The following is a 14183-nucleotide window of genomic DNA, read 5'->3' on the forward strand; positions in this document are numbered from 1 at the left end:
AATAGCGATCGACGTGGCTGGTCCTTTCCCGGAGACGAACGATGGCAACAAATACATTGTGGTAGTAATGGATTACTTCAGCAAATGGGTCGAGGCCTACGCGTTGCCAAATCAAGAAGCGTCCACGATTGCTGATGCCCTTGTTAAAGAATGGATCTGCAGGTTTGGTGTTCCCATGGAGCTTCATTCAGATCAGGGAAGAAACTTTGAGTCCAATCTGTTCCAAGGCGTCTGTGAAGTCCTGAACATCCGCAAGACCAGGACGACTGCTCTACATCCACAATCCGATGGGATGGTTGAACGCATGAACAGAACTATCAACCGTTATCTGGCCAAAGTAGTCTCTGACCACCAAAGAGACTGGGACAAATTTCTTCACCTGTTCCTGTTGGCCTACCGTTCATCCGTCCAAGAATCTACAGGGCAAACTCCAGCCAGCATCGTTATGGGACGGGAAGTGCGCCTACCCTGTGATCTGAAATTTGGTTGCCGACCGGGAGAAGAAGTCGCCGGAGAAGATTATGTCCACACACTACGTCAAAGGATGGACGACATTCATCAGAGAGTCCGCCTAAATATTCAAAGTGCTAGTGACCGAATGAAGGAACACTACGACATTCAAGCTGAGCATGGAGGATACCAACCAGGGAAGTTGGTGTGGCTATATAACCCGCAGAGACGTCGTGGGTTATCTCCGAAGCTACAATCCTCGTGGGAAGGGCCATACGAAGTCATGGATAGAATTAATGACGTCGTATACCGTATCAGAAAATTGCCAAAAGGAAAACCGAGGGTAGTCCATTTCAACCGTTTGAGCCCCTACCAAGGCGAAATAGAAGATCGTGCTGGGACCGTGAGAACCTGCAGCTTTGATCCCCCTGATTCGGAGATGTCCTTTGACGATTTCATGGCCCGATACAACAGCAGTGAGAAGGCTCGCTATGGTGTAACCAAAGAAGATCAACGAGACCTCTTTTCCGTGCCTCCTGATTATTCGCTCGCTCATTGTGTGGCCCGAGGTTTGCGGATGTCCAGAGGAATCGCTGCGACGTTCAATGAGAAGTTTGGGCGTGTCAGAGAACTACGCCGACAGGATCCAGAGGTTGGAAGCGTCTTGAGGCTAACCGACAATGCACATGGTCAAGCAAGACACATCTTCTACCTAGTCACTAAGGAATGGTCGCCGAGTAAGCCGACTTATCTCAATCTATGGAACACCCTGATTGAACTCAGAGAAGCCTTGCTAAACAACATCATTACACGATTAGCCATACCGAAGCTGGCGTGTGGACTCGATGGTTTGAGTTGGCGTACAATCCGGAACATGATTGAAGTCTTGTTCAGATTTACGGGAATCGAGATCCTTGTTTGCTGCTACAACCCAAAGCTGAGATCGGGAGAGAAAACTGTAGACTGCTATTTCTTCCAGACTTCGCAATGTACCAGGGGCCAGCTTTGCAAATACCTTCATTCACCGTGTACATCTCGGGACGAGCATGTACCTAAGAAGGGGGCAGTGTTGCGGACCCGTGTGGACTCGACCTAACCTAACTATATGTCCCGCCCTCAGATGACCTTAACATCGCATTAAAGAGTAGACACAGTAATGATTCATTCGTTCGAGAAAAATCGAGTCCCACTGGAATGGACTAGTACATACGAGAACATTCGAAAACCTTCTCTACGCACCTAACGATCTATGGACTATTCTAGAGTTCTTTACCTGTCGGTATAAAAGCCGGCGGCTGTGGCCTACAGGGGGCAGTTATAAATATACCAGTGCAGTTGACGCGCTAAAATTCAAAATAAATTCTTAGTTATAAATCGTTTGTAAATAGTTCTATAAGTCTTTTATCGTTATTGTTTTTGTTAATTAGTGTTAAATAAATGGTGTTTAAATAAATTGTGACTTTCTATCCACACGGAACCGACGAAAAAAAACGTAACAATATATAATAAAAATATATTAAATTTATAGTTCATGTCTGGCAATTTTGCAATTTTATAGATAAACGTGGCAATATCGATTTTTTTTCTCGCATTCCTTCCGTAGCTTCAGATCCGCTGGTCAAACAGTATTATTGCTTGTTGCCAGTTACTCTAGCAGAGATGGTGTTAGGTGTTAGGTCCAGAAGTTGTACCGACTATTGTTTCTTTAAATAAACATGATAAACATCAACTTCTGGACTTAAAACCATCTCTACTAGAGTAACAACTTGTCAACAAAACAATAATAATATAAATTTTCAACGAAGTGACATTAAGAAAACAATAAATTAATACTATTCCATAGGTGTGTGCTAATTAGAACTGAAAGCAAAGGCATGCTTTTAATGCTAAAATTGCTGTAAATCGTTGCTGTCTTTTTCAAAAAAGCATATCTTCAACAAAAATAGATCTATAGAGATGAGCCAAAAAACAAACTATCGAGAAGAAATGCATATTCATGATGACATTCTTCTTACCATTCCTAATTTTGCTAAACGATCCCACAGGATGTTTCCACTTTTCGGCAAATTATCAACATTTTGTTTTCTCTCGCATAGAGCAACGCAACAAATGAGAATTTAAAGAATCCAATAGTCAAATAAATTATATACACATTTTAAGGGGTCCGTCTTTTGTGCCGCAGGGCCTAAGTGTAATTATATTTTTATTCTCCCAGTTTGTATTACTACTTGTCAAAAATGATTATACATAATATATAAATTTCATGAATTAGATACCTATGTATTGTTGTTTTAACTATACCGGGTGTTTCTCAAAATTGGCTCACCCCTATAACTTTTTTATTGCTTCAGATAAATAAACGAGATTTGGTATGTTAGTATATGATATAAATTAGGATTAATTGACGTATTCAGTTGTTTTTGATCACTTTCTGTTTCACCCGAAATTACTACAGCTTTTGATTTTTAAATGGCACCTTCGGTATTTTGTTTTACCTACTCTGTTCACATAACATTACTGAATAGATATATAACAAAAACTATAAACATAACATTCTGAATAGAATAACAGATCATATGTCAACTTATGATATTTTCAATTAAAAAAAATCGTATTTTAAATTTCAATCGACTGCAATGGCTGTGTTAAAAACTCTAATTTTTAATCAAGAAGCCTGGGAAACATATATTTGATAGTCTAATGTGTTTCGTGTCTTGTTCTGGTCGGTCAAAAGATAACCAAATCATATTTTTAATATCATAGTCATTTTTTTAAATGAAACAACGATGGAATGGACGATTAGCCCATATTCTAACACACTTGATATTTCGAATCAAATTGTCGTTACATTTATGGATCTAAATTGAAATTTAAAATGCTATTATTTTAATTAAGAATGACATAATTTGACATTTTTAACTGATTTTCATTAAACAATTAAAAGTTGTAGTCATTTCCGGTAAAACAGGAAGTGACGTCAATCAATCCCAAATTATATCATATACTAATAAGTATACCGAATCTCGTTTTTTTATCTGAAAAAAATAAAAAAGTTAGTTTAAAAGTTGGGGGTGAGCCACTTTTGAGAAACATCCGGTATATATTCAACATTAAATAATTGAATTTTCCATTAATATTGTTAGAAATAATTTGTTTGCACATAGAGAAATATATTGCACATTTTTTTATAAAGTTTGTGACAAATATTAAGACTCAATGTATTATAGTCTTAAACTATATTTTTACAAAGATTCCAGTTAATACAGTTTGTTGTACGAACCCACCATTCTCCAGAATGTATTTTTGGTCATTTGAAAACATGAAATAAAAATTTAAAAAATAAAATTGTGAATACATATTATTATAAAACCGGATAAACTTAAGTTTAGGCCATTATAAACAAAATATATTTCAATTTCATGTATAACATCATGTAATCATGTATTATTCATGTAACTAAAAAGGACAAAATCAGGGTTGGTATGATTTAAATCAAGGGATTTTTTTAATTTTAATCATGTGATTTAAATCAAAAAAAATATTTTATTGAAACTTTATAATAAATCAAAAAATAATTGTAAAAGTTATAAAAATGTATCCTAGAAAACTATAAAAAATATTTCTATAACAGATATAACAGACAATAAATCGAAAAATAACTGTAAACTTTATAAAACTATACATATAAAAATAACTATTCATCAATTTAATTGTTGGACCGATTTTTGAAATAATTTCGTGTGAATTCATTAGACCGATAAACGCAGGGACTTTAAAATTTATGTATAAGTGACAAAAATTCGCTGTTCAAAAGTTCGAATACATATCATTCGCAGTCTAATGTAGAACTAGGTTCTTCTTATATAGAAACTGTATCTTCATTCCCGAGAATCTACAATCGTTGTCAGAAAATATGTTGTTTTATATTTTTTTTTGAAACGGTTATATGTTTCCAAATTCCTGCCGAGATTTTGATCTACAGTAAGTACTTTACACTTTGATATTTGATAATACATACTAATTTCATTCTCGACTTAAAGACTATTTCCGAACAATAATGTATTATTAGGAGTAAAAATTATACTTTTTTTGACGATGCTGTACCTTTGAAGGACCATTGTAAAGCTATTCCGACGTTACAGGGAGGCATAAAAAGTACATTTTTAATCCGAATAGAACATACCTGCTATTTTTTTAAACATTAGGTACAAATATTTTTTTAATCAATTTCAAACATTACAAATAATGTAAACAGTAATCGAGCAACAATTTGTACACTCGTTGAATTTGACACTTAATATCAGTTTAAATATTTTTGTACTTTTGTGCTTAGGCGTAACAGTGCTTTACTTTTATGTCTAGGCGTTAAAATGACAAAAATTACTATTTTTGAAACGTTTGAAAAAAAATCCTTTTGATCTGAAGCGAACGACTTTTTTGTGGAATATATGGTGACCGATGTGGAAAAATGACACGCCCCGTAGAATTATTAATGTTATCGGTATCGGGGTATAGATTTAGCCATTTAGGATACGACTTTAATTGGAAATAAGTCCTAGTCATTTGGAAATCCGATTTAAATATTGTTTTGAATTAAAATAAAAAAAATCTGATTTAAATAAAAAAATCTGATTTTTTCCAACCCTAGACAAAATAGATAAGCATTGGTTAAACCTCACGTGCTTGGAACTGAAAAATATTTTAAAAAGAAACTATACCTTGAAACACCCCTTAACCCTCGTAAGGTCCTAAACTAAAACATCAGATTTCTATGTAAATTATATCCGAAAAACCATGTAGGGGGAGAGTCAAAACTGTATCGCTTTGCACAAAAGTGAACACATTTACCAAATTTTTCTGACTGATGCGGTGGTTGTGATTATTGCGAAAATATTTAATTTAATCTTTTCCATTATAACATATTTTTTTTAGATTTTTAATAACATTTTTTCAACAGAAATATCAAATGTCTTGCAAATAGTACAATTCGCGACACCGGTTGCCGAAGTCCTACGGTGGTACTAGTAGTTACTATATATCGTACCTACTATCTGAAACATATCTACAATATTCATGCTTAATCATACTTCTGAAGTGGTTTAAAGTCATCACCAAGAGGCTTTAACTTGTTAATAAATATCATAAAAGCACCTTCCGAACCATTAATTTTATCTCATTATATTGGCTAGCTATAAACGTCTACTAAGTACTGTTAATTCAGTTTGCAGGTTATCTTATACAGAGTCAGTCTTAAATAAGTGCAAATATTTTCAGGGGTGGTATTTTTTAACCCCAGGAACACGTCTATGAAGTTTTTTCGCAAAAAAAAATGTTGATAATCGTGCATTTTGTTTTAAATTTCCCTGCATATTTTTCGAAAACTTTTTAGAACTGCCCGTTCACCGCAAATTTTCCCACGGTATAATTCTTTATCTCTGATATTACCATAGTTACAGCTTTACTTCATGGTTACGGCACTAAAAGGGATGCTCTCAAAATTTTTTCAAAAAAAAATATATTTTTTTTTAATTTTCAAACTCCTCAGTCCAAAATAACTCGGTTATTTTGGACTTATCTGAAAAATGGTGAAGAGAAAATAAGTTTCTTTTATCGATATCTACCAGCCGCAGCCCTGAAAAGATTTGCACTTATTTAAGACTCACCCTGTATAGTATTTCCGAAGTCAATTTGAAGTACTTTGACTCTTAATTCATTTGTCCAGATTATATCGAGAAGGACGCCGACAATTCCATATCTATCCCAACTAACTTCACAAACACTATGCTTTAGCATCATCAGCATCAGCATGCTTATCAGCATTTGTGTAAACCGTTCTGTCTACAGACGATGTTACACCTTCAAAATCCATTTGTAGCATATGTTATACTTTCAGATCTACCGTAAGGTACCTCTATTAAATCTGATACTTTCCTAAATCGCACTGGTACAAATAGAGCCATACAGAGATATAATAGAGCCATAGAACCATACAGAAGTTTAATATTAGAATACTTCATTAAAAATAACAATATAAATTATTTAGCGGTCTTTTTAGAATTAAGGTAATATTTAATCATGCGGAATGTACTAAAATATTCTCTAGTAAAATAAAACACTAATTCACCACAATAGACCAAAACACTTTACTTTTAAATACTCTCGACACGCGTTTCGCTAACCGTGTTAGCATTATAAGCCGATGAATAAAATGCTGACCAAACTGGTATATTGTTGAGTTTTAATCATCTGGCTGATGATGCTAAGTTTAGCATAGTTAAGTTAATCCCTAGTTTAAGAAAAAATACATATTATATTATCAATTACATTCCCTCAAACCACACAAAATCGCTTATTTTAAGTCATTGAAATATTAGAGTACAAGCATAACGAATCTTGATATACAGGATGACTAAAATAAATAAAAAGTAAAATAAGTGCAAATATTTTTAGGGTTAGTAACTGTTTCGACCCCAGAAACACGATTATGAGTTTTGTTTTTGAAAATTTGGAATTTTTTCAAAAAATTTTGGATTTTTTTTTTAGTTTTTAGTTAAGTAAAATAATTTGTTGACCATATGACAACAGAGGTAGTAATTTAAATTTACAAGAAAGAAAATTCAGAAAAGATCCTTTGATTTTTTTTTAAATTTTAAAGTAAAATATCCCGGTTATTTCAGATTTATTTGAAAAACGGTAAAGATTATATAAAGGTATTTATGTTTATTTTATAGAGATCTACCAATCCTGAAAATATTTGCACTTATTTAAGACTCACCCTGTATATTATCTCTTTAACCACTAGTTCTAACTGAAAAATATCTTGGGTATTAATGGATGTCTTATGCTCAATAAGATGTATTACTAAATGTAAATATCCTGCAATAAAATGCAATTTTAAACCAGATTTTTAAGACTTACAATTTAAGAGCCATTACGGTATAGGCTACTTTCCCCCTAAATTTCCTTCCTTGATATATTTATATTTTGATTAGACAGTAAGAAAAAGGCTAACAATAGAATGTGCTATATATAAACGGATGTCTAAGCTAAAACAAGCCGAAAGAGCAAAAAGGTTTTACGGGTCGAAGAAGAGAACTAAAAGCTACTTACTTTTAGAGGAGGTCTCTCGGGATCCATTTTTTGCCGTTCGTAGCGATCCTCGAACGTTTTATCCCAGTATTCTTTGCTCCTCATCCACATAGGCTAAAATGAAAGAGAAATAAATCATAATTGTATTCTTGGCAAAGCAAAAAAAATTTAAAAAAAATCTATTGTCAAAATAACCAGATTTCAGAATTTGTTACACCTTCTGAAATTGCTTGAAGAATCTCGATATTTCGCCAGTGAAACAGCAAAGTGGAAATTAACACTATTATTATTTTTTAGTCTTCTGTTTCAGTGGCAAAAACAGACGATTTCAAGAAATGAACGTGCCACAAAAGTGTAGACGATATTAACAAAATTATTAAGAAAGTTTAAGACATTGTTAATTTTCTGTGATATAATACATTATATTGAATTCTAAACGGTGCTTATTACTTGGGTTGTTGGACGATAATTCAAATAGTGTACGTGGATAAATCGCAAACTATTAAAAATAGGTATATGATATACTTAATAAAAGTTAAAGAATTTTATAAAATCTACTAGAAAAAATGATAAAATATAGAGTGTGCCATTTAAAATTTTTTTAACTAGTTGAAATTCATAAATATATTTTGAACACCCTGTAGCATCTCCAACTAATCCTGTAACAAACTCAAATATCTTTACTTATATCTTTTTCTTCACCTCTTGAAAACTCTCATACTAAATTTTAGTAGTCCAACTTCACAAACAATGGCATCACTGACAATTTTTTACCACACTGAAATCTAACATTTGTTTAAACAAATGCAAACATTGCAAAAACTGTTAATTTTAAGTATATAACATTATATATAAAAAATGATAGAATTTTACGCAGAATCTAAAAATAAAATAAAAAATAGGGTATTGCATTTAGAAAAACATATATTATATCCGCCATGTTATTTTGAAGCACCGTGTATTGTCTACAACACAATAATCAATAAAATATGTATTCTAACCTTCCCTGTAACTTTTATATTTAACATTTTTTTGTAAACCTCGAAACAAATAAGATAATAGCACAGTTTAAAGAATATAAATATGTATTCTTTAAACTGTGATAATAGACTTTAATCTATCGTTAACTCACCCTGTACAACTATAGTATATTCTTTTTTTTCCAGATTATGTTTACATTATTTCCAAAAGATAGCCCAATTACTAATTAAAATAATAAAAAAATACTATAATATAATACTAATAATACTAATAATTTTAACGCAGTTAGTTTCTATTTGACAGGTACACGACAAAATCACAGTCTTACCGCCATCTTAGATTTTATGGTTTTCGGCGATTTTCTTTTTTGGTACTTTCTTATAATTTTTCGACAAAAAGGTTATGAGCAAATTTGTAGACAATTGAATTCTCTACAATTTTTATTAAAAAATGTTATTTACTGCAATTAACAAAAAATTATGACATAAATATGGACTGGAAAAAAACTTGCTGATCATTGACTCTTATCAGTAAGTAGGAATGTGATGAAAGTTTCGGTCACAGCACATACAAACAAACATTCACCATTGCCGATCACACTGATGAATTTTTGTTTGTGTTTTTTTGGTACCGCTTTAATTACGGAACCAAGGTAGTAATATTATCTGGCAGAATCCTCAACCATCTTTGACTATGGGCTCAAACACACTGACGACCAGGTCGCACCGGCCAAGCCGCAGCTACCTCTAAAACCATTAAATCAAATGATATAGCGCACACTAACATCCTGGCCGTCCGTTGGTCGTTGCGGCCAGAAGACTGCACGGAAATATTATTTTCTGCCGCTTGTTCCCGGTTTTCTTCCAAATTAATAATTTTTCAGATGAAATCCCTCAAATTCAAGGCACAATATTTTATTTTCTATAAGATATAGTGTAGTCACAATCCAAAGAAATAGTATACAGACTGGATCAAAGGTAAACTTAAATCTAATCCTTTTTTCGATTCTAGAAAAACTAGAGAAAGGGTCGATTCTAGTAAAAACTCAAAACATTTTTATATGACATACCTACTCAATTTATGGTTGGTATGATACCTGTTATTATACCTTTGAGTTTCGATGTTAAAAAATAAAAAAAATAATATTTAAAGTTTTTCTACAACCACTTGTTTTTTTATTAAATTAGTTTTTTTAGTTGTATTGTAGTCATGTACAAGGAGGACAACTGTATTTTAAATATTATATTTAATTTAACGTTTTTCAAACAGGGTTCATTAGACTATATTTCTACTAGGTACATTATTTTGAAAAAAAAATAAGAAAGTAACTTAAACATTCATAAAAATAGAAGTAATTACTGTTGTAGATTCTTCGTTATATTGTAAACATTGAAATAACTGCAAGCTAAACTTACTACCTGCTTATATTTAGAGCCGGTGTCTGACGATCTTTTTTTACGATGGCCCTAATATGTTTACTTCTAAAGTCGATAAGGGCGCCATATCAGTAGAAAAAAGAAACAGAATATCTCCCTTTTTGTCGGTCGCGCGTACACAATACTTTTTGTTTGTTGTGAATAGCAACTTCGCTTTTTAGTTAACTCGGATTTTTTAACATTTCTGAAACAATATTTTCTAATTGGTAAAACGTAAAAAATCGTTAGATTTGACAACTCTGTTGAAAGTGGTCGTTCATCTGGCCGCAGCTAAAAACGCAATACATCCGGCCAGCCGACGGCCAGGTTGTTGGGATCTGGTCGTCAGTGAGTTTGAGCCCTATGTACCTACTATCGTCCAATTAATATTATTTTTTCAAAAGAAAATACCTAATTTACCGTGACCGAAACAACGTTTTCGAGGAAATAAAATCGCTATTACTGACAATGTTTAGCATTGGTGGTATTGAGTTTAGGGTTAAACATGTTTCACGATGTCTGAGTAAAACGTGTGCAATGCGCTGACCGAAAATACTGGTCACATAAGCAACAAAAGTGCTAGATTTGAGAAACGCCCAAATTTATGAATGATGATCTAAGAAATATATTGGTAATCTCTCTTCCAAAGTCTTAGATATATTAATATTACGTTCTGTAAATAATATAAATATCAATAAGAAGACTACCGATACGGATATCGACTATACCTATGTTACAAGAGGATTGTAGCTCATTAGACTCATCAGAATATAAGAGTCTTCTGATAGTGATTAGTTAGGAATTAGTTTATGTTAAGCAGAAGGAAATACTTAGCGTAAGTGGGATTTTATAGAACTAGATACATAATATAGTTTGGTTTCAGTTTGAAGAATGCGTATCAAAATTATTTTAATGTGCAAGTGCAATTTTTTAAGCGCATCTGTCAAAAGTGGCCGCTCCGCTGAATTAAACCAGTTATATTTAGCAAACATTTATTGTGTGTGTGTGTTTAGTATAAACAACATGTTAATATTCATAAGCAATAAAAGAATTTTAATAAAAAATGGATTAATTTTGTCCAGTGATCGAAACACTGTGCGGTGCCTGTGGCCCGATTGTTCTTGTTCTTCTTCGTACGTTAGGACCAAGTCCTGGGTTTTCTTCAATGGTTCCTTAAGAACAGTTGGGATGATGAAGACCAGCTTTCATACCATCTTATAGGCGGCCGTCCTGGAGGTCGAGGCGTGTTAGGTCTTTTCAAGTAGCAATTTTTGCTAACCGGTCGTTTGGCATCCTGTCCACATGCTATCTCCACTCTCTTCTACTGTTTCTTGCCCATCTTACTACATCCTGTATTTCACATGTTTCTCTTCTATCCTCACTTCTTTTCCGGTCATATAAGGTAGATCCTGTAATTGATCTAAGGGCATAACTTCGCATTTCTGTTGTTCTTAGGAGCCGTTTTGTTACTGTGTTCACTGCTCTAGTTTCTATCGCATTTTTTCATTTTAAATCCTTGTTGTTCTTCACAAATTCCGGTTGGGTTTGGGCCCGATTGTTAAAATACAAAATAATACATGTTAGATTCTCAAGCAGCACTACATCATTAGAGATAAACATGCGTTTACTGATCCGTTTTTAATGAGAAATTTAGAAAAAAAGCAATCTATCTCTTTTCACAAAAGGACTGGCACCCCGAACTTCCTCCAAAGCGTACTAATTCACTCTGCCGCCGGCATGGCACCTATCCCACGTCTTATTTATCACCCCGAGAGTACATTTTTCTCGGGAAAGAAGAAAAGACCGTGGCAGTTTTTCCATTGCTGGTCCTTTTCACACGCCCTGCCGCATTAAAATATCAGATATTGGCGAGAAACGTGTCCTGGTTAAAATTCTACACGCATCGCGCACGAAGCGGCACTGGAGACGTCTCAGTGAGAAGGACGGCGAGAACTGGGTCGCCCTCGCGAGCTCTTTAATGTAAAACGGCTCATTTACCTCCGTGCAACCGCTAATTATTTTGTTATACCGTATGATCGAATAAAAACGGCGTCAGCGATGGCTATGAGATGAAGATCGCTGTCATTTTATATATAAATTTATATGGGAAATGTCATCGATGTTCATTTTATAGCCATCGCTGACGCCGTTTTTATTCGATCATACGGTATTTTTTCTATACGTTTTTATAATTCTTATTTCTAACTTTATATGTTTCCGCTAATATATAAAAACGAGCAGTGATAGCAAAGTTTACAGAAATCTTTAATTTGCAGACTTAGGTTTAGGACAGGGTTTGCAGATTTAGGGCCGTATTTATAGTCGACCCTCAAAACGCGACTTCAGTCACGAGACGCAATTTGCCTTTTATAATCGCCACTTCGATCAAAATCGCGATTTCAAGACGCTGTTTCACCGGTTTTGTGACTGTCATTTTGGAGACAGTTTATCTGCGACTGTCATTTCGGAGAGTTTCTTAACCTATTTTTTTTTTGACAGTTAATTCGAAAATCCGTTACAAATCCGTAGTAAACAAAGTAAAGCCGTTTTGTCTTGTTTTTACTTTAGAATGTAATCTGAAGACCAGAAAAGTAAAAACCCAGAAAGAAAACAATAGATAAAACTTTTGAGCAAAACTATTCATTCCACGAGGTTTGCAAACACTTGATGTAGGTCAGTTTTTTGTTAATTAAACCAATTTTGTTAATTATTTTACAAAACCAACTATACGAGCTGTTTGATCACTATACAGAGTGTCCAAGTGTCCCATTTTGATGAATTGATTTTTTCTGCTTAGTAGGTACCAAAGATAGAATCATACGGTTTGTGCAAATGTAAGCTACTCTTTATTATACCAAATACTAGGCAAATTGTCATGGTCCTTTCAGTTTCCATAATTATAAGATAATTTTAATAAAATTGCAATTTCAGATATACCCCTGATATCTCCGTTCTCTAAAAACTTAAGGTTTGTATCTTTTATCAAAAGATCTTCTACTGATATCATCAAAAATCATCTACTGATATGATGCTAACATGATTAGCGAAATGCGTGTCCAGTGGAAAAGTTAAGCGTTTTGGTGTGTTGTGGTGAATTAATGTTTTATTTTATTCTGTTTCAGGTTAGACAATAAATGTATTGACGCTTCTGTCAAAATAGTTGCACATGAGTCGAGGAACCAGAACCTTGACAAACAGAATATGCAGAAGAAAATATTATTTCAGCAAGACAATGCGTCATCTGAATCTTTTGTATATAGCTTGATGACATGGTGAAGACTGGCAAGGTAAAGACATCGCAACATTTACTAGCCTTTTAGCCGAAAGCTACGATCAGAGAATATCAATATAGGGAATAAACAATTATTTGCTGGCAAAGAGGTAAATTACTTAGACGAGTTGATGACGTGGAAGCAACATGAAAAAAGTGTGTGGCTGACAAAAAAAATAAGTAAAAAACTATAAATTACTCAAGGCAGTAAAACTTGTTTACGTTACAATACCACCGATACGAATTACAGATCTTGTTTTTGAGTAAAGAATATTTGAATACTTTTATATATTTAACAGCCTTTGGAAAAAAGTTCTTTTACATTTATATTTTGTTAAAATTTCATTTCATAAAAGCAACATTGTTTCACTTTCACGACAAAGACAAATCCGAATACTTTACCATAATCTGCTTTCTGCGCTTTAATGATACCTAAGTTTAAATTGGCGAACAACAACTTGTCTCTTGATCTCTCAGCCTAAAAAGGTTTTTCACGTTTATTTTAGGCGAAGACAATAAAATTTACACAAAACGTCCCGCTAAAACTTCGTCCTTTTTTTGTTCAAATTAGTTTGTGCTTGGGGCTGATTTAAAAAAAAAACTTGGAAAGTTTTTTAATCTAGTTCTTCATTGTATTAACGCCGACGACAGTGTAATGAGATTGGAAAACGTAAAGTTTTATATTAAAAGATTTTGTAGAGTGGCCGCGTCTAAAGATGAGTCCAGATAGGAACTATCGGAAACAAGAAATTACCATCTTATCCGATAGTCAAGCAGGTTTAATAGCAATCAACTCAGTAATCATCAATTCGAAGTTGATTAAAGAATTCCTAGCGAAGTTGAACAAATAAGGCAAAGAAAATAAAGTCCCCCTACTCTGGGTGCCAGCCCACCGAAGGATAGAAGATAATGAAAAACAAACGATCTAACAAGAAAAGGAGCAAACGCTCCACTAAATGGACCAGAACCGTTCTGCA

The 14183-nt window shown here is 33.6% G+C and overlaps 1 protein-coding gene across 1 annotated transcript in view; it reads right to left on the minus strand.

The window, feature by feature from the left end:
• The window catches only part of LOC115889602 (alpha-mannosidase 2), a 263054-nt gene that overhangs the window by 23312 nt on the left and 225559 nt on the right, over positions 1-14183 (minus strand). The window contains exon 5 of the mRNA XM_030909653.1: positions 7561-7653. Coding sequence (XP_030765513.1) covers positions 7561-7653 — 93 coding nt within the window. The remainder of the gene's footprint in view (positions 1-7560; positions 7654-14183) is intronic.

The sequence above is a fragment of the Sitophilus oryzae genome, unplaced genomic scaffold (assembly GCF_002938485.1).
Source record: "Sitophilus oryzae breed Bouriz unplaced genomic scaffold, Soryzae_2.0 scaffold_815_pilon_pilon, whole genome shotgun sequence".
NCBI lineage: Eukaryota > Metazoa > Arthropoda > Insecta > Coleoptera > Curculionidae > Sitophilus > Sitophilus oryzae.